Raw genomic sequence first — 27,138 nt, forward strand, 5'->3', positions numbered from 1 at the left:
ATTATCAGGAATCCGTCAGCTCTGATAGACCACAAGAGACAGTGAGGAGCAGCTTCCAGCTGCTCTGCCTTTAAAGCCTTGTGAAAAAGGCTGGTGAAGAAGATCGGAGAACAGTTTCAGTTTAAAATCAAGAGGTTTAGAGAGGGTTCTTTGGATGAAGGAAGGGTTATTTTAGGTTTGTTTTAACACAGGGCAGTCACCTGATACAATTCACTACAGAACTGTACTTATCTCGTGCCAGCAGCAAGAATATAGGAGCGATTTATTATTTTCCATGTATGCAGAGAACACTTCTGGCAGGGAAAAGATTCTGGACTGAGTAAAATGAGCCTGCTGCATCCTCCCTCTTGTCTAAATAAAATGCACAGACTATAAGGAGAAGTTTGGTGTGAAATCTTGTTGGTGCAGGAGTTGTCATGGTAAAGAATTGTCTTTCTCTGGATCTTTTCTTTTTTTAAGGTCTGACAATGTCTTATTCAAGGGACATGCTCAGTCTTGGGACACTTGGTGATATATTGTTCCCAGTGATGCCTGAGCTTTGTCTTAAGCTGCAGAATGAGTTTTCTGGGAAGCAAATAAGGTAACAGGATCTCTTTCGGTTTCCAGTAGAATTGTAGCTTCATAGAGAAAGTCTATTTTCAAAATCTGGAGGAACATAAGATAAAAGGATCTACATCTGTGGATGTTACTCACACCTGCAGGACTGGCTGCTGCTGCTGCCTGTTCGTTATCATCCAAGTTTCTGATCTTTTATTGTGTTTGGATGACAGTGTTAGCAGTGGGATGTAGACAAGAGGACATTCATTTCGTACCTCTTAGCTGGTGTCTCGCTTTGTGGTTCCATATATCTTGTATTTCACCATTTTCTGGTTCATGCAATACTTAGTGGGCCTGCTACCAGACCAATAAAAATCTGGTTTAAAAATGATGACCTTCTTCCCTGCTCCTTCTCCCTCCCACGTCTATATTATTAGGGTGGAGTGGATCGTTCAGCCTGGATGATCCAACTAATCTGTTTTACAATTTAACAGGGATATCAGGATAACTGAAGGTATAGAAGATAGGAGGGGAGAGAAGGAGAAGAGAGCATTAGGAGATGGAGCAGCTGGAGAAGGAAGCTTGCAACCAAGATTTCTCACAGGGGATCAGCACGTGAATCTCCTGGTCAGTGCCCTTTTTAGCTGAATCTGGTCTGTCAGTCTAGGACAGAGAGTCTTGATCTCTGAAATCTCCCTGAATCTATCCTGTCCTCTTGTGTTTGGGTTCTCACATTCAAAGTCATTCAGTTGTCAAAACAATTTCTTCCCTTGCCTATGCCATATCTATAATTCATAAAGAAAACCAGAAAGGTGACACTATCAGCTTTTCCCACTCTTTCTCCTTGGGAAGCTAATGGAAAGTGTGGGCCTAAGGTGATCTGTAACAGGCAATGTAAAGCCCAAAAGCAGCGGTAAGAATCCAAAGCGAGGGACGGTGGGCAAGGTGCCCCAGGAGCCTCTCCACTGGGTGGCCGTGGGGCCATGCTGCCACCTCGCAAGGGCTGCCCCAACCCCAGCACCATGCAAAGCAACGTCAGGTACTAACATTGCCTGAAACTCCGCACCATAAACACAGACCAGATCCTCGATCGAAAGGGTCCTAATCGGTCCCTTGGTGGGCTTTGATGTTCAGTTCTCAATGCAAGTTTTTGCAGCAGCTTCCTCACTAGCAGAAATTCCCACTCCTGGCTCTCCTTAAAACCACAGCCTCCCCAAACTCTCTTGTGTATGTTGGATTCGAAGTGGCTTCATCCCTGATACATTCGCATTCTTTGGCTTGGCAACAAATTTGCTGTTGTGCCCCACATTGCAGACTTGCATCATCATCAAACCTTGCTGAAATGCCTAAGCTGTGCTTTATCCCAGGAACACTTGTAAGGAAAAATAACATGTTATTTGCTATGAAAATGAGGGTCATGTAATGAAAAAAACATTTTCTGTGCATTTATGTGCAATTGTTGGGAAATCGCTATTGGTGTTATTTGTCATATAGGTCCCACTATTGGCAAATATTTATGTCTAAAAAACAAGGAAAAAATCCATCAAGAAGGAGAAATTCTCTTAAGCATAATGTAAGAATTACTTCTCTGAACTGATAATGATTTTGACATGTGAAGTCATTTGTATTTTATCCTAGATGAAATAAATTTTCTTATCCAAATATTTCAGGCCTGTCTTTGTTATTATTAGAGTTTAGTATTACCTGCAACTTGTGTGGAGATTTCTAAACAAAGATATTCTTGCCTTTCTCTGAAAGAAGTACAACCTAAAGAAATCTTCATCTCAAAAGATCTTAACAGTTTTTTTTAAAAAAAAAAAAAAAAAAAAGTTCAGCCAACCATTGCTCTCTCAATGATGTCTCTCTGCAAGGTTAAAATATTCAAGCCTGAGTGTCTTCCGAGGGTGGTAGTAGGTTTTTTTCCCAAGCCAAGCAGATGAAAGACTCCTCTTTTAGCAATGGGGTTCTCTGAAGCGCTGAAGTACAGTCACATGAGCCACAATGATAACAACAGGCACAAATGTATTTTTCCTAAAGGAAAGATTCACCAGGGGGCAGCACAATATAACTTTTTCTTGCGAAAGCAGTAGTTAATTGTTTAAGGTGTCTAAAGAGATTTTTAAAATTAGCTGTTTGTTGTTCCATAGTTACAATTGCAGCTAAGTGTGTTGGTAAAGCTAGCCTCTGAGCATCTCCAAAATCCATTAACCATTTGGGGTCCAGGCGTTCACCAAGTGAAAGCAGATGGCTGTATTTTCACTGTATCTCCGTGCCAGGTTTCCATCCTGGGCTGCTCAGGTGGCTGATGGGTGCTTGTCCAACCTTCAGTATTTCAGAAGCTCTCCTCTGTGCCCCAAAGGAAACTCTTTCAGCCTCATCATTTGGGAAGCATTAAGAAGAAGGAATACAGTCTCTGATGGCTGGACAAATACCATTAGAAGAGTGCCATGCTCAGCAGAAAGCATATGCAGATGTGCTTTCCTGTATTATGATTATATTCACTTCTTGTCTTATAACAAGTAGACCATTGAACAGCTTCTAGGTTTCCTTTCCTGCACTTATCCAACTCCTGCAGTATAAGAAGCTGAAAGAAGTCACACCTCGCCTGCTCAGGCTTCTCTCGTGGAGGGCTTCATTACCACTTCAGTCTTTGTGAATTTATTCCAATTTAATGCTCTGTTCTGCTCGCACGAGTAACCAGTTTCTCTAGTAGTTGCCTCCCTTAGTTCAAGTGCCACTCTACTTTTCTGACCTTTTCCAACCTCTCTCTTTTTTCCTTTTTTTTTTTTTTTTTTCCAATTTACAGTGAAAGCCTTATATCTGAATTGTTAGTCTTTCACTGTAGAATAACTACAGTTTCTGTCCTTGGCCCTTTTCTTGCTTCCATTTGGCTTCTGCCCAGTAGGATTTCTTATTGCTAGCTTCAGTCTTGCACTTCACTCTTGACACTGAAACGCACATCTCCCTTGACTCTCTGCCTCTGATCTCAGTCCTTTTTAAGCTCTGTCTCTCAACTCCACCAGCTGCTGCTCATCTTGTAACTTCCTAATTCTGTACAGAGACTTTAAAGGATGCAGCTGTCCTGTGCGTCTTTGTCCCGGGCATCCTTAGCTTTCCTTAGCTCAGATATTACCTTTAATTCATTAGGCCAGCAGCTTTAATGCATGAGAATGTATTTGTAGAATGAGAGAATAACTTTGCCTGCCATATTAGCTTTTGGAAGGTTATTTAGTTCACTGCATTTTCTGAGAGGAACGTAGTATTGTTCTTCAGTGCAGGCATAAAATCATAAACTTATCCCTAGAAATAACATAAATGATTTCATTCAAGACACCTTTGTGTCTGCTTTAAAAAAATCAAATAATCATTTGTTTCTGTTTTCTGGAAAAAAAAAGAAGAATATTTTGAAATCTCTATCCTTTTTTTTTACCTATATTTTCTTCTTTGTCCAGTATTTACAAAATAAGGTTTTTTTTTCCATTTGAATCCTCTCCTGTTGTATTTGTTTCCTGACAAAAATATGGAAGAAAGAACAACAAAAATGTTGGAAAAAAGCTATTATTCAGTTTTCATTTTCTTCCCTTTACATTTTTTTTCCCCAAGGAAAGAAGAAAAACCTTTTTTTTTTTTTTTTTTTTTTTTTTTTTTTTTTTTTTTAAGTCAAGAGGATGGATTTTTGAAAGTTTTGAGAGGTTGGAGAAATGCCTTTGAAAATTTGTAAAAAAAATGAAAGTTGAAAAGAAAAACAATACATTCAAAATTTGTAACAAAGGTTTGGAGCTAGTTACTTACTCACCACAACATGCTTTGGAGTGTCTTCTAAATGCCAGGTGAAGGACAGTCCATCACTTCCACAGGAATCTCTTCCAGTACACCTGTCCAAGAGGTCTTTTCAGGCATGAGACCATGTTTTCTGCTGACTAATTTTGATTCTGTTTCTCTTAAGATGTCTCTGTTTTGCAGTCAGTGCTGTGACCACGTGTGTAGACAGTGTAGACAAAACCCAAGTTTTGCTTTAGTAGATAGGGCTGTATCAGATGCACATTGCCACATAAATATTCTTTTTTAGAGTGGCCTTTGCTTGCTTTTCAGTGTTTAATTTTCCAAGCTCCAACAATAACCAGAGAAGTGCAGAGCTCAGCATTGCACCAAAGCTCCCGCAGAAGTAAGACCGTGCTGGGCATGTCCTCCCCCACGATGCCTGCTGCAGTGGCTACGCTTTTCCCACAGTGTGGAGCTGCCAGGAAGGCAGCTGTGGGCTTTGCCCAAGAGTGGTATGCCTGCTTCTCCCATCCTTTGCATTTATTAGGTATTAAAAGTTACAGATTATCTGATTTTCTTACTACTTAGCCAAACTAGAAATATTTAACTCCACTTCAAAGTCTGTCTTCCTAGAATGAGAAACTTCTGATCCTATTCTGTCAACTTCTCTAACCTTAGGTCTTTTTCACTGTATTCCTTATACCCTCTGCTCCCCGCAGTAAATATAAATCAGAGTCAATGGGATATCTCTAGAAAGGTTCAGGAAAAAAAAAAATTCCATGTATGTTTCCCCTCATTTTCATTGCAATTCCATTAATTAATATCCAGAAAATACATCAATATATTATATTAGGACTGCAAATTAATATTTTAAAAAGATTGCTTCTGTTCACTGTGGGTGATTCAGTAAAAATTGGTTCTTTAGGAAATGTGTCTGTAAGTCTGATCCAGCATGGTAGAACTCAATGAGCTAATTTTATATAGGAGTAGTCCTTGTAAGAAATACCCAGTCACATAGCTTAGTATTTAAGTTCCTTCTGCTCCTTTCCTTTGATGTGAATGGTCTTTTCTTGAAAATTAGCTCTTTCTCATAAGATTTTAATATCAACATGGTAACAGAGTGCTTCTGATACAGATCTGACATTATTGCCTAATTGAATTTGCTAGTGAAAAGTGTGCTTCTGCTGCTGCTGCTGCTGGAAAAAAACCAAGGTGTATATATATGTATTTCATGTATATATATGAAAATAGATAGATAAAATGAAAGTAATTCTAAGTATTTTTAGGCATTAGTCAGTCTCAGATTATGATACTTTTTCGTTCCCCAAAAGTTATTGCTAATTTCTTAACTATTATATTTTATTTGAATGTTTATCAATCCTACAGTCTAGCTGCAAGGCTGTGACTTGACTTTGCATAACATATTTCTAAATTGTGGGGACTGTGATATCTTCAGCTGTGCAGAATGAAAGTCGTCCTTTAAATTTTGCCATAGGTCAACAATGTATTACATTAAAAATAAGTACTATATTTTAGCACATTTTGAACACCAAAACTTATATATCGTAAATGCAGTTAACTTGGGATGTTTCACCAGAAGCTACTGTGTTGTAGCAAAAGTTGTGATAATTCAAGTTCTTGAAAAATGCTGTGTCTATCTACTTATCTACTCTTCTTATTGTCTTTATTATCCTCAACTGGGGAAAAGCAAAATAAATAAATAAATAAATAAATAAATAAATAAATAAATAAATAAATCAGGGCAGACTAATAAGAAAACAAACATTTCACACAGAAAGAAAAAAGATCCGCTCTACTGCAAGAAATTTTTGCGTGATGTTCCTTTTAAAAACAACCTAGCTTATTTGACATTGTACTTTAAACACCTAGTCACGTGCAGGCAGCATGAGACATTAAGAGAAAAGGAGACGAAATCTTCCCACCATTCTTTTTGTCTTGCTAACTTGGCAGGAGTCTTAGCTGTTTTGAAAGCTCCCTTTTCAATAAAGTTAACAAATATCATCACAAATTGATTATTCTGTGTCTTGAACTGAACACTTTTTTCCCTCAAAATACAAGGACAGAGATACTGTACTATGTATTATTCATGTTGAGATTGTTAATGCTTAACAGCTTGTGTTAATATTTGACAAGATTTGTTCCATGTCACCATGAGAAATTGCAGCTGCAGATCTCTCTGGCTGGCTGTCCTGCACTTAAAACTGTTTTTTCTGTAAGACCTAGATTTGAAAAATCTCTCTTGCCAGACTTGTGTGTGCAGATTCGTTGTCTTCAGAATCTGTCATTACTTCCAAATGTGGTTTTCTGTGTGCAGAAACAGAAGGTGTGCTCAGCACAGATGCCAGCACTCTCCAAGGAATAACATCTTCATCCCAAAGTGACACCGGCTCCTGCGAGTATCATGGGACCAGACGGTGGCTTCTTAAGCAGTGGGGAGGTCCATGCCATCCTGTGGGGAAGTTTGGCAGCTATGACCACACTCCTATTCCTCACCTTCCTCATCTTCCTCTGCTCCAGCTGCAACAGGTAAGACTCAGTAGTTTAGGTGGCACTAGTTTTTCTTGAATCAAATATTGCAAGGACTGAAATAGCTTCATGAATAACTAGTTAGCAAGAAATACTGGGGGCTGAGGTACTGAAATAAATTACCGCAAAATAGTAAGCTACTGCAAAGTAGTCACTTCATGTTTTCAGAGAGCTAAGTCAATTCATGCTTCACTGCCTTTGCCATGGTGTCCCCACAGGCACTTCTGTGTGTTAGCTTCCTCACATCAGCTTTTATCCCCATGGTAATGTATTTGGGAGTTCAGCTCTGACTGTGCAAAATTTCTTTCGGAGCAAACTTGAACAATTCTTAATGGTTTTGTGCTGTAAAGGAACAATCTAAAAGTACTTTTTTTGCTGTAAAGGAAAAATGCTAATGTTTCTGCTAAGTGCTTTCTCTCTTAAGTTGAAGTCTGGACTGCACAGGGACGTTGGCAGTAATAACCTGTGGTGCAGTGTCCATGACATGATGGGAAGAGGAGTGGGGGGCAGCACAGGCAGTTTTCTAAGCATTGTCCATGCTGTGCTTAGACATTGGATCACCTTGGTGTATCTAGGCTAATCTAAATAGCAGATTACACTGTTAGTCTTAAATCTTAGCTAAAAAACATTTTTGAAGTCAATACTTCTGTCTGTCCTGAATAGTCTGTTCATACCAGCGGTAGTATTAACTGGTGCTTTGTAACTAGCTCAAGGAGTACAAAATGTCTTTTAAAAAAAGAAAGAAAAAGAAAAGAAAAGAAAAAGTTTTGCTTTTCACTTTCTTAAAAATTGAAAAGATGGCAAAGCTTTTTTTAAAAAGCATGGGATGAGACGGTGCTGATCTGAGGAGGGAAAAGGGCAGGCCACACAGCTTCCTGTAACACTGGCCAGTAAGCCAGACCAAATGGCCCAACTTCACAAGTAAATCTGAATTTACTGAGACAATCTGAGACACCAGACACTTTTCAGCTCTCAGGACAGCATTTCCAACTCCCAGGCTTTTGCAGGACAGAAGTGGAATGTTACTTCTATTCCCTCTCAATAAATACTCATCAGCTGCATTCCTGCATATCCAGTTTAGAGAGCATGGTGAAGTCAACTGGAATGGGGAAAGCAAAGCCTTCTTTGCTCCTCAGTCTTTCTGGGAGATGCTCTCCTCCCTCTGATACACACAGAGGCTGGGGCGGACACAGCACGTTAAAGCATGCTTTTCTAATTCAGCATCTGGACTGTTAATTGGGCCATGTTTTCTGAGAGCACAGAGAGTTTTGTAGAATGAACTGGAACTAAGCATTGTTATGACCTGAAAATTAGGTGGGTCGAACAGGACAAATAATATAGGTAAAAAGAAAAGCAAAACAATTCCCATACATTTCAGCTTCACTTTGTCTGTTCCTGGAGACTAGGAAATTGATCCTGCTATTCAAGCCAAAATGATTAAGAATCAGAGAAATGCACTAATTAATGGCTTGAACTCATACTTTATTCTCCTGTCTATGAGAGTGTTTGATTCCAGCAATATAGGCACTTTTACTGATTTTTTTTTCAGATTTCAAGCCTCTTTCAAAACATGCAAATTTAGCCCAACTTGTGAAATAACGGACAGTTTTAAAGCATACTTTCAAACATAAGTGTATGCAACTATATATGGTGTTCTCCAAGGTTTTGAAAATGTGTCCAAAATCCTGATGGATTTTTGAGAGGAAGAAAAAGCTCTTAGTGTTCGTTTAATTTAAACAGAGGAATCCTTTTTCTCTTTTTTCCTTTTAGAGAGGGGTATAAATCCAGAGCAATTGCATAAGTATAGAGTCCCACAAACAAGCCTTTTACAACACACTTCTCTTTTCGCACCCCACATTTCCAAAAGGAGGCAGCAGCAGTATTGTACTTCCAGAGGAAACATGAAGAGTAGGGTGGGAAAAATGGCAAGTGTAACCCTTCAGCTGCCTAATGGTGACAGAAAAAGACATCTGGCAGAATTTAGGCATATAGGTTGGTATGGACTATGCCATAGTCTTTTGTCAAAAATAGCCAAAAGCAGGTGCCTTTTCTATGGCTCTGCATCAGCGTAAGTGGGATTCATCTGGATCTGCTTCAGTTTGCATGAGGGTAGGTTGTGGTTTGCAGTGTTTGGGGAATCGGCAGAGCGGTCCAATTGACAGTGCGTGGGATGTTGCTGTTTGGGCTCTGCGAGCAGCCTGCACTCAGTCCAAAGTGTCATTCTGATAAGTCAAATTGGTCAGGCCCATCACAGAGAGAAGTAACACGGGGTAAGAAACTTTACAGGTAGTCTGTCACCAAAACATATACCTTATGTATCTCTGAACATTTCAGATATGATTAAAGCGAGGATATTATTCACAGTATTTTGGTTATAATCAGTTACTTCTTACAGTGATCTTACGCTGGAACAAGAGAAAGGTTTGTGTGTGTGTGCGCTTGTTTGTCATAACTTTTTAAATATGTTCATGACCACCTTGCCTTGTGGTGACCTTACACTGAGGTCATATCAGTCCCAATTTTCAGTTATTCATATTACAATATTGTGGTGGATTGCAAATTTGCTCTCAAGAGGTCCATACAGTCTATTAATGATTGACATTTGTTTATTAGTGTAATTTGTAGTAACATGTTATACTTCTTCACTAAGGGAGAAGAAGCCGAAACATCAGAATGGAGATCATGAAAATCTGATGAATGTGGTAAATATTTATTTCTATTTATCTTATTTTACTAGCTTGTATCTTTCTTGTGGTAGATTTGCACCAAGGCCTTTGCAAAAGTATTGCAGGCTGGAAAATAGATAAGGAATTTAGATACTGTTGAGGAAGGGAAACTTCAAGAAAAGTTTCAGAATAAGAAAAGTAGGGTAACTTCTGTAAATCCCAGTGATCTGCACTTTCATTTGCTCTTTCTGCCATGGTTGTCACTGAATCTTCTGCCTTTCTTCCGCTTAGGTTGCTCTACAAGTGCAGTTGTCAGCTGCTCTTTTCTGACTCACTGAAGCCATGGTAATTTCAATCACTATAGAGTTTGGAAGGGAGATCACTCTAGACATACTTATGTTTTTCATTTTAACATCTGTAAATGCAGGGACATAAATCTTTGAGTATGATAGGTGTGATCTGCCTCTCCCACCAATACTGCGTGCGAGTTAGAGCTCCTCAGATCAAAACAAAAACCACAGCATATCTAACTGTTTCTGCAAACATTTAATCTACCTAATTTGTGTTGTAGCCTTCTGATAAGGAGATGTTCAGCCACTCTATCACAAGTTCAGCTACTGAGCCTCCTCCAAGCAGCGACCACAACGGGGCACTCAGCAATGGCGAGGGTGAGTAATACAGTCCTTGCGAATGGGCTGAACAAGAAGTGCCATGCCCTTGCCGTTGGTTCCCAAGTTAGCTGCTCCCTGATGCATTTGTAATCCATCACAGCTTAGGTTTCTAGCCATCAGCATTCCTAAGGCACAGTCTTGCTGTTTGCCTGAGTACCCTGCGTTCTCCTCTGATCATCCCTGGAGGTCTGACCCCAGAGCAGCTGCACAAGTCGTGCTGCATCCCAGGGCAGCAACAGGGCACATGGCTCTCTGAAGGGAAGCCCTTTTTTGTAAAGAACTTTAATTTACATAAAATTTTCTTTAAAGTAGGAAACCCTGTGAGCACTACTGCCTTGCAGGGAAGTCAGCCGTCTTCCCATGGAGATGCTGGGTTGTAGCAGCACCTGTGGCACAGCCCTGCACCCTGCCTCCCAGTCCTCCAGGCCACCCCACGGTGGGAAGGTGCTGGGGCCCCCTCCAGGCCACAAGCTGCATTTGGGAGAAACTAGATCATCATGCTGCCCTCTTAATCTTGTCCAGCTGTGGAGCTGGGATGTGACCAAAGATGCAAGTGAACTTGAGAGCTTCAGAAACACTCCTTGACTCCTTAAAACTATTTCAAGCCCTCCTCCAGAGCCTACAGCTGTTGATCATAATCCCACGCTGTCTGATGCTGTCACTTGATGAAGTCTTTAAAACATCAGTGCCAGCTTAAAAGGGCACCCACTTTATACCATGGTGTCTTCTTCTCACTCACTCATTGTCCTGTTCCCCGCAGTCAGAAGTGTTTGTGCAATTTCATGGTAAACTCAGTAGAGGAATAGATCCAGCTAGAAAATAAACTTCTTTTGCTGAACTAAAGTGAGCGCCAGTCTGAGTCTGAGTGTGTGTGTGTATCTGTCTCTCTACCTCCTTACAGGTACTTAGGTCACTTCTTAACATTTCAGGTTCTTCATCATTGTAAGCCTGTAGGTTACATCAGTCTACATTTCCTCTCAGCTGGAATGAAACTTCAAAAGTTTTCTAACTAGACCTGTTAGTGGGATTGGTTCAATACTGAAGATTTGTCTCAATTTACTCCATTTCCCCTAGATACTGCAAGAATTCTTTTTTTTTTTTTTTTTTTTTTTTTTTTTTTTTGGGAGCACAGTTGCTTTCAGGCTCTGAAGACAGAATAACAGTAGTTTTTGGCTTTTCCAAAACAGCTACTACAAACTGAAATTTGTGTGTTTTTGTAATCTCTTTCTTTGCTGCTTTATTCTCCCCAGTCTCTTAATCTACCCTCTACAAAATAAAGCATGCTGAAATGTTGCATCCCTTTGAATTCATATGTTATTAAACAGGTAAGTATTACTAGGATCAGCTCTGTAAACACCTCAAGTCACAACCTAGTCTCCCTTCAGGTCTGAAAATATAAAAATGAATTTTAGGCACAGTATGAGGAGATTTAGTAGATACTAAGCATCCACAAAATAGTCTAAGTCAAAGAATAAGCACAATACACTTCCCAGTCCTTAGTTCAAGGGGAACTAAGCAGTTTTTGTCATCACTAGAATGTATTTTTGTATTTTAGAAAACAGGAAACATAAATAGGCTTCTTTTTTTTAAAAAAAAAAAAAATCTTTGCTGTGCTGAACACTCAGAATGATTCACACTCAAGTAACCCTGGAAAGTATTTTACTCAGCTGATCCTAAAAATAAACACACTCGCAGTTCAGAGCTCCTGGGAGCCAACTGTTCTCTCCAAGTTAGACACTGACACACTGGGCTGCATTCCCCAGATTATAGCTGAACTCATAATCTCACCAAGAAGCTGGAGGCTAAACTATTAAATGTTTACCCTTGGAGACAAGTAGCCAAAGGAATTTTGAAACTTTTTTTTTTTTTGGCAGTTATTTCCCGCACCCTTACACTGACTTGTTTCATGTTCAGGTGTATTTAGCCCACAAAGCGATGCAATGTAGGGAGCAAAGCTGTACAGTAGGAGACCATTTCTGTTTGCCCCTAGTCACCACACACACAGCTGTCAGAAGGTGCTACTAGAAGGCATGCTGTCAACTATCAGACTGTTTTTAGACTGTCTGATATTACTCAGTTTACAATTTGCATAGCAACCCATCTGACTAACTGGAACTGTTTAGCTTTAATTTCTTATTTCTACTTAGTATATATTTATATGTTAAAAATTCTGTCTTTCTTTTGTTGTTTCTATTAGCCTTTTGAGAAGGGACAAGGCTGTGAAAGCCACACCATCAAATGTATTTTTTTCATTTGCCCAGCTTGCCAGTGTTGTCTTCGTGACAACACTGTATTTTACCTAGGACAACCGCTTGTGCTTCAGTGCTCATAACCACAACAGCACAGAAGTGTGAGCTCTCACTGCTTCTGATTATCCCACTGCACACTGAAGCAGATGGATGCTACCTGGGGACAGCGAAGTTGCTCTGCATAGTGCACAATGCCCTGAGCGCAAGGGCCAGAAAGGAAAAACAGATGTTGAAGCTTCTCCAGGTGGTTCCTGATGTTCCTCAAGAGCTGTACAGGACACGCTGCATGTCTCCAATTCCTCCTCAGTCACATATAGGAGTCAAGTGACTGGAGAAGGATGTTTTCTGTTTTTTTTCTCCTCATATTTCCCATTCAGATAGCAATTAGCATCTCGTGCCTTAAGTTCCATCTGAGTTTTGCTGTCAGATTGTAGCTCCCTAGGGGAGATCTGAATGTATAAGAATATCTGCCCAAAGCACAAGAAAAAGAAACATATGTGCAAACCACCAAATCAATAGTACTGATTGTCAAACATACTAAAGAAAATGGAGGAATGTGTTGATTTTTCTGAGAGAGTACCATAGGAACTGTACTAAGAAAAATAAAGCTATTCTGAGGTGATTTTTTAAGAAAATGAGGTCACATGAAGTGACATATCCTATACTACCAGAAACATGCCTGTATGTATCCATGTATGTATCTATGACTGCAAGCAAATGCCATACGTGTGCCCTGTAAGATGAGAAGTCCCATAAATTTCAATCCCTAATACCCATTTTGTGACAGTGACTTGTGGCCCACTTATGTGACTTAAAATAACATGTTCTGCCTAACACCACTTTTTGAAGCCTAATCTTCTCTTTTGTGCATATGGCTGGCTCATTAGTAAGTTGTCAACCTACATTATGTGCTGTGAGACTAAGGAAAGTATGGCATAGCCTCCCAATAAGGAGCTGCTGGTGTATTGTGCAATGAGGCTGCTTTCAGCAAGGTGGAACTAGGTGTGGTTCAGACTCGAATTTGGCCAGTATGTTAAACAGAGTGAGGACTGGGTAGGCAGAAAGCAGGAATATCTTCTCTTTTGATTCCAAAAGATAGGGAACTGGAAAAAGAAAAGAATAATGAGACTTTTTTTTAAAACGTACTTGGTTCTAGACCTCACATCAGTATTCCCCGTGTGAGGATACTGAGCTGTCTGTAAGCATTCAGTTAAACTGAGTGCAAGCCAGCTGAGCTTACTTGCATACTTGCACCTCTCCACCAGTCGTCTGGACTTGCTGCTAATACTGTTGCATGTAAAATGATTTGTGGGTGTGCAGAGCATTTATGATGCTGTGAGAAAGACATTTGAGCAGGAGAGGAGCAGCCATCTCCTTAACAGAAATTTTTTGATAAACTGAAAAGCATGATGACTACTAGAATATTTCCCAAATATTTGTATCATTTATCCTTTCCAGTGAGAAATGCAAAAACTAAATAATGTGGAGTGTACTAAATCACATTCAGCTTCCTTAGTCATGCAATTGCTTTAAATAATTCTTTAAAATTTTCTCTAGTTCTCTCAGAGGACAGTACAACTGCCTGCATCCAGCCTTATGAAGAAGTACAAACGTCTGTCTCTGATCTACTAGATCAGCAGGATAGTCTTGGAAAATCCATTAAATGTCACCAGAGCCGGGAACTACCCAGTATTCCTCCTAACGGTACCATGGAAACCATCATCTCAGCTAGAAATGCAGAAAATGATCAAGGTCTTGGAATGGAAGGGCCTTATGAAGTCCTGAAAGACAGCTCCTCTCAAGAGAACATAGTTGAAGACTGCTTGTATGAAACTGTGAAGGAAATTAAAGATGTCGGAGCAGTAGCCAATATGGAAAGAAGCTGTAACAATAAATCGAGGGCTTCACTGGTGGTTTCTGAAGGTCAGATTCAGATCCCTGAGTGCAGAATTGAATCAGCAGAATATGCATCTGTTGATCGAAATAAAAAAAGTCGCCAAAGTGCTAATTCGGGCAGCCCTCTTGGCAACACACCAGATATAGAGGATGAGCCCCCCCCTCCAGTACCCATGAAACTTCTTGATGAAAATGAGAATGTGCAAGAACAAAAAGTGGAAGAAGAGCAAGGGACAGAAGGAGCAAGTAAACCAGAGAAGGTAAACACTACAAATGGTTGTCCTTGTTGGACAGTCATATAGTCATAGAGAGAAAAAGTCATTTTGGATGTACCTGGGGAGGACCATAGTGGGTTTTTTGGTTGTTGTTGTTGTTAATAATCCGTAAACTTTAACAGTAAACTGTTAAAGTCACAAAAACAAAGAACATCAAGACAAAAACTACAGAATACAGAAATATGAAAATGTAACTTCTGAATTATGTATTTGTTCTGCTGGAACCTCAGTTTTTAACAGTGGCAGTGTGCTGTTACCGATATCACTCAGAAATTGCATAGGAAGCTTCTGCTTCTTTTTCAATGGTGTTATACTTGTGGGAGCTATTACAGTAGGTGTCCAGTGTCTCTGTTAGCATCTCCATCTCTTTCAGAATCTCATACTTTTTTTTTTTTTTTTAATCTAAATTTACGAAAAGGAGAGTGGGTTAGAAGCTCTAGCTTTAGAAATGCTTCCTTTGTGGGGCCATGTTGGCTGAGCTGTGCGAGTGTTAGGCATCGGCTCAAGCCACTCAGCCAGTCTGCCTTTGTAGGAGAGAGCAGCAGAGAGAGGGACAGGGAGAATTGCGACTGTAGGATTTTAGAAAGTAAAATTTGCTTTTGGTCTTGTAATTGCTATTCAGCAATTCAAACACAAATACAAAGGATCACAGATGAAAAAGTACTGAGCTAAATACCCATATTAATCCTTTACAGCATTAGGACCATAAAACACTTGAGTAGTTTATCAACCTACAGATTTTACACTTGTCAAATTCTGTATGCCTCATGTAAACAGAGAAATGAATTTCTGCCTGGTGAAATGACAGCCAAAAGGTGCCTTTTATCAGCAACTTAGTCTTTCCCCCAGACTGGGGATGAGACAAAAATATAATGATCACATTTTCAGCAAGTTAGTTTATTTTAACATTTTAATTTTTTCAACAGAACTAATTTGAAGGATCCTTTCAAATCACCAGACTGAGTTGTCACAAATTGCTGAGTTTGCATTTTTTTCAGAACAGCACTGTGATTTTAGCAGGTTAATATAATTTTGGTGTTTGAGTTGTCAAATATTGTTAGATAATGTTGAAAATCTTCAAAAATCTTTAAGATTTGATGTGACATTTTAATGTAAAGATTTATCTGAAAGATCATATCAGAGCTGGAGGATTGTTACTTGTTTCTGGTCATTCTCTTGTTTGAAGTATTTCAATAATCCAGGCAGAGGACTGAAAAATACCTTGTTAAATAACTGCTGAACACATTAGCATAATATAGCATATAAAGCATGATAGAGTCAAAATGAATAAACTGAAGACTACTGATAATCTAAAATTGTTCATCTAGACTCTTCAGAGTACAATCTTGCAAATAACAAGCTCTTTAGTAGAAAATTAACATGGGTTTGTGAATGATAATCCACCAACCCTCCTCTCCTATCACCAAATTCAGGGCATATATAATTTCTAGTTAGTCTTTTAGAGAAACAGCTTTTATTAACAATGACATTTTTCCTACCAGGTGCAGAAAGTCTTATAGAAAATCATTTTATTTCCCAGTCACTGATACAAAGAAAATGCATTTACTACTCTGTAGCTCCCCAACACACCATGTATGCAATGTCAGTAACTGCAAGGACTGGGAACTGATTAAAATGGTTCAGGTTTTGAAGGATTAATCAAGAGATGACACATGCAGTCCCCTAAGCACCAGAAAAAAAGGTGTTTGTCTAATTAAAATTATTCAAAGCTAAAGTCATTCTGAGTTAAAGCTTCAGCAGCATCAGATTGTTCCCACGTACTCTGCTAGGTACATGCATTATGCATTGAAGTGTGTGCGTGTCCTGTCCTTGAGAGCTGCAGCTGCAGCAGAGTTGAAAATGGTAATTAATTGAATATATAAATGTCATTATTGTTGGCATTGTACATGGAAGTGGTTGTGGGATTGTTTTTCTATTATGATAATTTTCCCCTCTATTTTGCTTCTTCAAGCAGTTCACAGCGATGGCTATTTTTTCTGATGTGGCAACCAAAAACACAATGTTTATGTAAATATATTTTAAATTACATCTCTTTTAGTTAAACAGATTCCGTATGTGTCTCTTTTTGCTTTGTCTCTTCTGAGGATACTTAGCTGCCTTGCTTATAATGACATCTGTATGCCAGCTTCTTCAACCTACTTGCTGACCCCTGATGAGCAGGGAGGTTGGACATAACATGAATCCATCTCCCTGCAGTGAGGCTTTGCTTAACAGGGCACAAAAACAGCAGGCTCCAGATGGTGAAAGGCCATCTGTCTGGGGCAGGTAGGGTGTTGATGTATCTAAAGACTGCTGTATCTGTGAAGGAGACACATCCAGGCTGTTTCAGGCTCCTACCCCTCAAAAGAGAGAGGATGGTCTCATCCGAACCACTCATTGGGAATGATTCCCATCCCATGTCAATCCCTGTAACATGTTCAGGAGGGACAGTGTCAGTTGGTCCCAGCCAGAGACCATTCTAGTATCCAGCAGTGCAAAAAGGTGCTCTGGTGTCACGCCAGTCCTTGGCGCTGTTTAATTTACCAGTAGAGGTAGAGCCTGATAAAAGTGAACAGTTTTTCTCCTACTAAGCACTTCACTTACTCAGTATTCTTTCCTATAGCACCGACATGCAGTTAGATACAGGGATAAAGGATCACTTCAAGAGCCAGACATACAATAAACCAGGAAAAGTAGTTATCTAATCTGGTTATTAGGTACAAGCTAGCCAAATCCCGTGGAAGATCTTGGTGAAGAAAAGCACCTTTAATAGCAAAATACCTTACAGGCCTCTAGCACCTAGAAAAATTTGGCAGTAGTTCTTCTAATAAAACTGGAGAGTCAGGAGTTTTTTTTTTTAATTCTTCTTTCTTGATCCAAAAAAAAAAGGAAGTAGAAATCTCCTTTTTTCTCAGGTCTTCCTAGAGTGAGCAATCTCAAGAATACTGGGAGAAATGCTCTCTATCTCTCTGTGTACATCTGGCTGCTGCCCATCTGATTTCAGACTTGCACAGTCTGAGGATGGGCAAAGCATCTCTCAGAAACACTCCTGAGGAGAATGAGGTTCTTGTTCTGGTGCCCAAGTCAGGAGCAACAGCTGAGCCAAACAGCAAAAAATCAAGTGCTGTTGAGGAACAAAAGGGAAGTGGAAAGAAAATAGGCACACATTCTGTTTCTCTTGCTGTTGTTGAAGTTTCAAGCTTTATATATGACGTTGCTAGGTGCAAAATATTTAGGAGTATATATATTTTTTTCAGTTCCCAACAGGATGAGATCCTTCAAAATCAATGGGTCACAGGTCTACATTTAGAAAACAGAATGAGTGAGAGGTTCAGAGGAAACGAGTCACATCATCAGTATTTTGGATATTTCTCAGTACTTGAATGGAGAAACATAGAAGGAATCTTGATCCATGATGCTTATTTACACATTAATTAAAGAAAATAGTATATTGCCCAGTTTTGCTAGCAGTATTTGTTTTAATGTGCAAGGATGAAACTAGTAACTTACTCCTCAGCAATAAAAACGTCCTGCAAATAAGAAAGACTAAAGTGAGCTGCTGTAGTATAGCAGATCTAATAAAAACCTCTGCTGAAATATGTGTTAACTTCTCATTTTATTTTTTATTTTTATGAGTAAACAAAGAACAAGTCAAAGAATGCTTTGCACAGACAGTGCGAAAGAAGGGAGCTAAGGCTGAACTAAAGCTTATTGGAACCAGTGAGCAGACTTCAGGGGTGTTTGGGTCAGAAATTCTGTCAGAACGGCGTCAGAAGTTTATAAAACTTGATATTTATCAGAAGTAAAAACAACAGGAAAAATAGAAATAGGAAAGCATCTGTTGTAATAAGCCTATGAAAAAGCTCTTTATCTAATATATTTCTGGAAGCTGGATTTGATTAATTGAGCCAAAAATAGCTCTTCTTCTCAATCCTGCTCTACACTGGAAGAGGTCTGAAATACTTTGTGTGAAGAATTTGAGTAAAACTACTCAACAAACTGTGCTAGTAGGCTCCCTCTGAATCACTGTGGAGCAGAAGCTCCAGCAAAGGGTGCTTGCCCTAGCGGGGAGGGACTATGCATCCGCTGGGAGGCAATCAGGGTCTTGACTGCCATAAAGATCCTAACTGCTTTTCTTAACAGCAGAAGGGCTTGCCCTGGTGTTTCACGATCGTAGGTTTTGCATGCCTAAAGTGAATTTGACACTAAACCAAGCGCTCCATCCTGAGCTCTGTTACTATCTTCAATATATGGATTGCATCTAGACCAATGCTTTTGAGAATTCAGTTTCTCCTTTCAGGTTGGGTTAATTAGGTCTTTTCTGTGTTTCCGGTTGTCACCCGTTGTAAGGCAGCATTGCTGTGCACTTAGGAACAGTTGCTACATTTCATGGTGGAGGAGGCTACAGCTTCTTGGAGCACTTCTGGAACCCTTTGAGTGAAGGATAATAATCATTAGGAAGGTGCTAGACCCTGGTTTGAATGTAGAAGTGTATATGAAAATTGTGTAGAAGGCTGACTACTGTTTCACAACAGTTCAATATTAATTGTCAATATGACTTTGTAAACTCTTTCTTACTTCATTAGAAATCTAAATGCAGAGATAATAGTGAAGCAGAGTCTGTTTTAATATTATTTTCACTCTTTTTAGGTTGGAAGAAGAGCTGACACATTAAAAAGCTCTGCTAACCTCAGGGCTGTTGATCTCCAAAGACATACTCTGGATATTAGCTATATAAAATGGAACTAGCAAGCAAATGACTATAAAATATAATGTATTGATTGTGATGGGAGGGTTTTGTTATAGGTTTCACACTGATGACTTGTAATGAGCCTTTCTTTCTCTCTTTCTTTTTTTTTCCAGAGGCTTAGTTCAGTGTCTTACAAGTCTCGAGAGGAAGATCCATCTCTTACAGAAGACGATGTAGGTTTTGTTGCATGAAATACAATAACTAACTCGAGACTATTTTTCGAGCAGAAGTTGGCATAATGATATGATTAAGCAGGATCTAAGAAAGATCAAAATTGTCTGAAGAAAAAATAAAAGTGGAGTTTTTTCTGTACAGAGTTTGTAGAACCACTTTCCTATAATCAGAAGTATTTTAGCATTTGGTTTTATCATGCCACGAGGCTAAAAAAATGGTGTCAGTAAATAATGGGATGCCACAGCTATTTGATTGCTAGAGCAGCTTCCTCCTTGATCTGTATAGAGTGCTTCTTAAGAACAGTAACCAATGGCCTTCTGAAACACATTCCACCTTTCCCATTTAAAGTGTTTGGGGCTCTGAGAAATAAACTGAAGCATAGTGAAAGTACTGGAACATAAACTGTTTCTTAAAATGTTTGCTAGTCAAATAAATTGAGGAGACTGAAAAAAAGACAGAAAATTTAAACAAAAATAAGGTTGCCTGTGATAATCTCCAATAACCCCTGTGCAATCTATAAATACATTTTCCAGACATAAAAGTAAACACAAACTTGGCTGTCAGCTGAGTGAGCTAATGTTTTCTGCTGGGAGAAGCACTCACAAACATTAGCAAATACATTGATTCTTGAACTGGGTTCATGTAATTTAATGCTGGGAAAAGGTAGATGTGTGTCTGAGCAGAAACTGAAACACAGGAAGTTCCACCTGAATATGAGGATTTTTTTTTTTTTTTTTACTGTGAGGGTGACAGAGCACTGGAGCAGGTGGTCCAGAGAGGTTGTGAGGTCTTCTTTTCTGGAGATATTCAAGGCCTGCCTGGACGCAATCCTGTGCAATGTGCTCTAGGTGACCCTGCTTGAGCAGGGGGAGGGGCTGGATTAGATGATCTGCAGAGGTCCCTTCTAACCTCAACCTCTCTACAGTTCTGTGAAAATCTCTGTTTTGGTTGTTTGGGGGCTTTTTGACTGAAATAAATAGAAGGTAAGAAGTATTGGCATCTGCAATTTGATGTCTCTCTTCATCAGAAAAAATTAAACACCATATTAATGGAAGTGATTTAGTTCATCTGCACCACTCAGTATCGTTTAATGGTAATAGAGATTTTCATGCCTATCTACTATTTAATTAGTTTAATTCAAATTCGGAGTGGCCTTGCATGTTTGGTAAAGACTGTAAGAAGAAGAGAAGAGTTGTGTTGCAATTGTGATGTTAGCTATCACAAAACCAGAGTAGGGAATTTCAGCCTTCTGCTTTGTGAGAAGGGTAGTTGTAGGTAGAAGGAATCAAGAGTGGCTCTCTACACTCGGTGCCAGCCTTGTCAGCTCCTCCGTGGTTGAGGGAGGAGCAGAGGCATGGGCTGCCCCTTACGTCTTCATTAAGAATTTTCTTCATGCACTAGCTTGAGCTTACCACTTGTTAGATCAACTCTGAATGGATTTCTAGAATTCATCTCATGCAAATTGTGCCGTTAGACAAATTAACTTACAGGAGAAAATTTTCTGCCCTTGTCTGCTGTCCTATGGATGCCATTTGTAGCTAGAGGGAGCTAGACTTCTGCTCCTGCCCTTCTCTTTATAGGAGCTGAGAGATTTCAGTCTCTGGTCTTGGATTCAAAGTGACTGATCTGCAGCTCCTTTTTGTAGGCAGTCTAGTCAAAGGAACAGACCTTCTATATCAAGATCAGCACTGACTAGTTGTATTTGCTATTATTTGGTGTGGTAAACTTACTTCCTTATTTTTAATTTTCTTTTCACATGTCTTGGTCCTTCCTAGTGCCTATAATCACTACAAACCACTACCATCCTGTTCTAGTGTCTCTAAGAGCATAATAGTAGCCACTACTATAAAAAATAAAAAACAAGGTTCAAATTGCATCCTTCTCCTAGATTCCAGCTGGCAAAATTGATCATTCTTTTGATATTTGTCTCCTCCTTCAGCCCAAGTTAGCTCCAAAGCATGACAAAACTTTTAAGAGCTCCTGCTCGTGAAGCCATTCTTTTTGGTCCTGGGTCTGATTTGCCTGGGAGGGAATTTTGTTCAGAGAATTTTTACATTTATGAACTTAAGCACATTACATTTATGAACTGAAGGAAAATTAATTTTTAAATGTGTGCAAGAAAAAAAAGGTTTGTAAGGAAGGTTTGGGTTTTTTATTGAAGGGTCATATCTTTTATTAGGCAACTGGTATACTTGTGATAGAAGGAGTACAAACTAGCACACGAGCACTGGCCATGCTCAGTATTTACTCAGTAGATCTCTCTTTTTTTTTTTTTTTTTTCCTAGATTTCAGCCATGTACTCTTCGGTGAGTAAGCCAGGACAGGCCATCAAGGCACTGGATTCTACTTACACCTGTATTCAAGAAGTTGCATCTCCGAGGTCCCCATCTATTTGCAGTGGCCTCTATGCAAGTGTAAAGGACTTTGAAAACACCCTAAATACTACCACCGTGCCTCAATCAGCAGACAGACCAAACGGGGAGTTAGAGCCTGACTACGAGGCTATCCAGACAGTGAGCCAGGAAGAAGACAGGACCTTGTCTGTGCCTAACACAAACCACAGTGCTCTTTCAGGAGAGAATGACTATGAGAGCATAGGGGACTTGCAGCACCACAGAGATTTCACCAGACTTTAATTACTTTGGCAGCCAGATTTCAGCGTTTATCTTATCAGCTGGAATTTTAGAAGGAACATGTGAAACAAGAAGAGAGTGTTCCTGCTGAGGAACCAAGTTAAGTACAGAACAAAAGTTGTGAGGAAGCAATGCATGTTTCAACGAGGGTGCAATATCCCTTAGCTTATTCTTGGTTTCTTGGATATTCTTGGATTGCAGCTCACTAGAAAAGTTGCGTCAGTTCAGAATTAGGACTAAAACAATGTAAAGGCTTTTGTGTTGCCACTTCCAAGACAACCAGAATTTGGGAATTTTGCAAAGTGTGCTGTGTTTTCTCAAGAAGATCATATACCAAAAAGACTGCGCTTACACAAAGCTAGCTTTTAATTTTAAAAGATTATGTCATTTGTTTCAAGCTGTTTTTCAAGAATCATTTTTCATTCAAGTTCAGCCTTCATCTTTGTTGAGCAAATCACAGATCATTATGCCTCAACTCAGACTTACTTTGCTGGGGTGGGGAAGGTGTGTTAACTTTCATGTCTTTTGGAGAGCTCTGTAATTCAGCTTGCCAAGACTATGAGCAGTCAGACGGGATTGGAGAGGGAGTCAGAATATCAGTATGTTCTGCTCCATTTTCATTACAATAAAGTGCAAACAACAATACTTTACTTCACAAGGGACCTACTCCAGATGTACTTGAATTAATTCTGTAGGCTCTTTATTTTATTTTTTTTTATTATTTTTTTTATGTTAAGGGCTGTAGAACTTGACTTTCAGTATTTAAGATACATAGTGATGTTTGTGGGGTTTGTTTTGTTTAAATATTTGTGAAATACTTTTTTTTAAATGGCACCTTTAGCTTTCTTGCTCTATTCCCATTGTGTGCACATATAATACTTACACACACACGACAATTGTCGTGTTGCATCAAAAAGCTGTGCAAATTAATGTGTTGGTGTAATGTTCAGTCTAAGAGTGTTGACTTATATTTTTAAGAATTTTACTCTTTGTTTTTAGACTTAAAATTTTTTTAACCTAGTTTATTATGTAGGAAAATTTATGTACTGTCTTGAGATGATGATTTTCATTTTTACATTATATTTTTCAGGTACAAAGTTATTGTAGATTAACTTGCTTTTTTATGTAAGAGAAGGAATCCCATTCTTTGTTTGGACTTTATTTGTTTTTCCTTTGAAGAACACTTGCTACATTAGAAGCATGTAAATGAACAATTGCTATTGGGTTTTTTATCCTCGTAAGCAGGGGGGTGGAACATGCCTTGCTATTTCTAGGCTCATAATTACAGAGCCTGTGTAAAACAACACTGCCAGTGGGCAAAAAAATAGAAGAAGAGAGAATGGGGTTTAGTCTGCGATAGCCACTGGTCCTTCTCTGGTAAAAGGAGCAGGAGGGTCACAACTGAGGGAGATCTAGCTTGGGATTCTGACAAGCAGTTTGAAAGCTATTGTCATTGCAAAGATACCAAGTTATTCTGCAAGTTGTTCTGTTACTGCTAAAAACAAAGCAGAGTGCTTAGAGGAAACAAGTAGATAGTGGACTGATACTTCTGTTTTCTTCTGCAGTAGTGCAATGGGCCACTCCTACAGTGGAGAATTTACACACATAGACACATGCTTATAGTTATGTGTATACATGTGCACATATCCCTGTGTATACACACATATACGTGTAATTTGGATACAAGAATAAATTACTTGGTAGCACTCATACACATCATATTTGGCATGTACTTGAAGAGTATTTTATTTTTACTTTAAAATAAACAGTACGTAAATGGCTCATTGCATAGTAACCTAGAATAGATTTATTTTCCTGGTACTGATTTTTGACATATTGAGTCTTTCTAAAATCACTGGCCAGTGCCACACCAGTACTTGGTACAATAAAGAGCAAACATAGATTTGTTTACACACATTTATTGCAAATAATTTGATAGCTGAAAGCAATGAACTGGTTTATGGACTTGGCCTGGACTGCAGTGGCTCTGAGGAGCAGTGCTAGTGTGCAGTCAACTCCTGCCTGCGTTCGGGTGATTCAGGCTTCCTGGATCCTGACCTTATGCAACAATGTAGGACACTTGAGCTATGACTCTCTTCATAAAAAAGAGTCATAAAAGCAGTTCAGGTCAGCCTACATCCATCTTGTTCTTGATCATGCTGTCATGCTTTCACAGTTACAGCAAACCCTTTGCTTCCACTTCATTGCAATATGTCCCTCTTTTAAAGCTGACTTCCATCTTCCTTTCTGGACATTTTCCTTCAGAAATGTTTCTGGTTTTGTTCCCTTGAATGTAAATTCATTAAGTTCTCCTTTGACTGTTCTCTCCTTCTACTTCGTACTGTTTAAGGCCAAAGATAAGATCTCTCATGTTTCAGAAGATCTTTTGTAATAAGAGAGTGTCTGAAGTCCTTAGGTATATGTTTTCTGTCTGCTTCTTATTCAGGGGAACTGAATGTTCCCATCTGTCTGACTACTGCAAATTAGTGGGAGACATTTCCCAACTCCCAAAATTCCCCAAATTGTCTCAAGATGCAGTTATCCCTTACAGATTTGCCTTATACATTATCTACATAACTGCTCTGGAGAAACAGTAGCAAACTGAGGCTTGCCAGGTTCACCAGATGCAAGTTTAATACAAGGTTAAAGATCAAAATATAACACAAGTTCATGCTAGCAAAGAAAAAGGTTAAACTGCCAATTGCGAAATTTTAAGCTGCAAAAGAAGAAATTAATGCACCACTCGAAGAGTATCTCACCATTCTCTCCTTACCGTCATTCAAGATCATCAAGTCTGGGAGGGACTGCCCTCTTGCACTTTGCTGTTCTTTCGGAGCAGAAGCGTAGTGTTGGTTTGCAGAGAGGGAAGTGAGATTCAGTCCCATCCTTCCTGTGCACTAGGCAGACAGCTGCTCCTTCAGACCCCTATATTTGCTTTTCCTACAGTGAAATCCCTCCTCCTCTCTTCATTTGTTTTTATTTTTAACCCGGCTCATACAGCCATGCACTGGGAGCTGGTACTGGGCTTGCAGTACTGTGATGCTGACACTTTCCTTATGGTTTAAATGATGCTCAGCTTGGTAGCAACCTTTTCAAAGTGGCTATCGCAGCAGAGAAAGCGCTTCAGCGGTGGGTGGGTGGCTTCAGTGCTTCAGACTGTGTTTTATTTTCTTCTTTATCTCAGATTTTGCAAATAGGAGTTTAACCTTTACTTTTTACTATTCTGTCAATCATGTATTTTAGGGATATGCTTTATCCACATCTCTTCGATCTCTCAGTCTCGGGGTCCTGACAGATGACACAGTAATACAAAGTTTAATATGGAGTGTTTAGTCCAAGTTACCTTTCTGTCTTTTGTCAGATTTAGAGACTCTTATCTTGGCAGTCTTATCTGACGTAACGGCAGGAGAGATCTGCTTCCAGCCCACGAGACCCTCAGTCTAGTAGGAAAGAAGTTCAGAGTCGGATTGCTGTGCTTGAGACATTTGGACCTGCCCTCACCATTCGAGACCACTTACACTGGACTCTTGGAAGCCACTAACAAAAATTATCCTCCCTAAACAAGACCCCATGGGAGAAATCCATAACTCCCCTGCAATCTCCATTATAAAGTCTAATGCTAAAGAAAAATGTTTTAGAATTGCATCTAGAGTTCTTAAATTATATCACTTGACAAGGAATCAAGCATCTTTTTTAGTTCCCTCTATCCAGAAGTAAGATCCTTTCATTTACTGATATTGCCACTGCTTCCTTTTCACTAATATATTGGATGGAAAGATTCTTCCAATAGTAATTCATAGATAGATTAATCTTATTGTAAAGAGTCTCTCATTGTTATTTTCTCTCTTTCACCATATCCCAAGTATATCACCCTAAATAAAATGTCAGCATCCAAAATGAAATATTTCTTAACTGATGATCTTTTCTGGGGCTACTTAGTAGTCTATTTTTTTAACCTCCATTTATTGGTGTAGTAAGATCTCACTTCAAATCACCACAGTAAAGTCAAGTAAAGTTGTAATGTGTGTATAACTACACTAGTGGAAATGTCTTTTCTCTTTTCCTTCTGAGAACCGGTAGAAATCAGAAATGTAGTTTTGAGGGTTTTTTTCAGTGAATCTATGTCTCCTGTAGGAGTTCTAACCTAACCCCAACACCTAAGCCAGTGGTCCCCTTCTACCATAGCAAGCTTAGAATTACTTTCATAGTTGGAAAAAAAAAAGTTATTTAATAATATCTGTAGCTTGGGCATGTATCTTTTTACCATGGTTAGATCAGTTTTAGTGCCTTTTTTACTAAGTGTTTAGTACTTCCATACTCTTTTAGAAATGTTTGTTTAGCACGAAAGTAGAAAAAGAGAGCTCTTACATTTACTTGTCTAAGTGGGAATTAGCTTTATGGAGACACATCAAATGTACTGGACCTCAATTAGCCCTAGAATAGCAATAGTTTCTCACAGACTTTCTGTAAAAGCGTAGTAATGTAGCTACACCAACTAGACTTTGCAATAAGAATTATCAATCTTCTTTCAAAAAAAAACTAAGTTTTTCCAATGGTGAGCATTCAGGGAGGTGATGTTATGTGTCCGTGTCACTTGTGAACAATTAGTTGCTCAGTCTTTGTATTTGAATCAATTACAGGTGTGCTTATATGTAGCAGGATTCCTGGGATGGGGGCAATTGCAAAAGCAGTGCTGAGAGTCAGATTCATTAGTCACCCAAAGCTGGAACATCCCACAATAGCAACTGGCTTAGAATCAGCTGCCTGCTGTAAGCCCTAGTGTGTTGTGCCTTCAAGGACTCCATCTTCCCAGGATTTTTCCAGCCTGTATACTTCTCCATGGCTCCCTGAACAGCTCCTGTTGGCTGTCGTGATCGAAACTCTGTATACACGGTGCTCTCTGTTAAACCTTTCAATGGTGCTTTTATAAGATGCTAGATAAACAGTTTCAATGTGCTTTCTGAAAGCTGACATGTAA

The 27,138-nt window shown here is 39.2% G+C and overlaps 1 protein-coding gene across 1 annotated transcript in view; it reads left to right on the top strand.

The window, feature by feature from the left end:
* PAG1 (phosphoprotein membrane anchor with glycosphingolipid microdomains 1) overlaps window positions 1-23,073 on the top strand; it is a 106,955-nt gene extending 83,882 nt beyond the window's left edge. Inside the window, exons 2-7 of the mRNA XM_062568169.1 lie at window positions 6,635-6,846; window positions 9,497-9,548; window positions 10,084-10,180; window positions 13,990-14,588; window positions 19,467-19,526; window positions 21,813-23,073. Coding sequence (XP_062424153.1) covers window positions 6,722-6,846; window positions 9,497-9,548; window positions 10,084-10,180; window positions 13,990-14,588; window positions 19,467-19,526; window positions 21,813-22,163 — 1,284 coding nt within the window. The 5' untranslated portion in view covers window positions 6,635-6,721 and the 3' untranslated portion in view covers window positions 22,164-23,073. The remainder of the gene's footprint in view (window positions 1-6,634; window positions 6,847-9,496; window positions 9,549-10,083; window positions 10,181-13,989; window positions 14,589-19,466; window positions 19,527-21,812) is intronic.
* Window positions 23,074-27,138: the final 4,065 nt, after the last annotated feature.

The sequence above is a fragment of the Rhea pennata genome, chromosome 2, assembly GCF_028389875.1.
Source record: "Rhea pennata isolate bPtePen1 chromosome 2, bPtePen1.pri, whole genome shotgun sequence".
Classification (NCBI taxonomy): domain Eukaryota; kingdom Metazoa; phylum Chordata; class Aves; order Rheiformes; family Rheidae; genus Rhea; species Rhea pennata.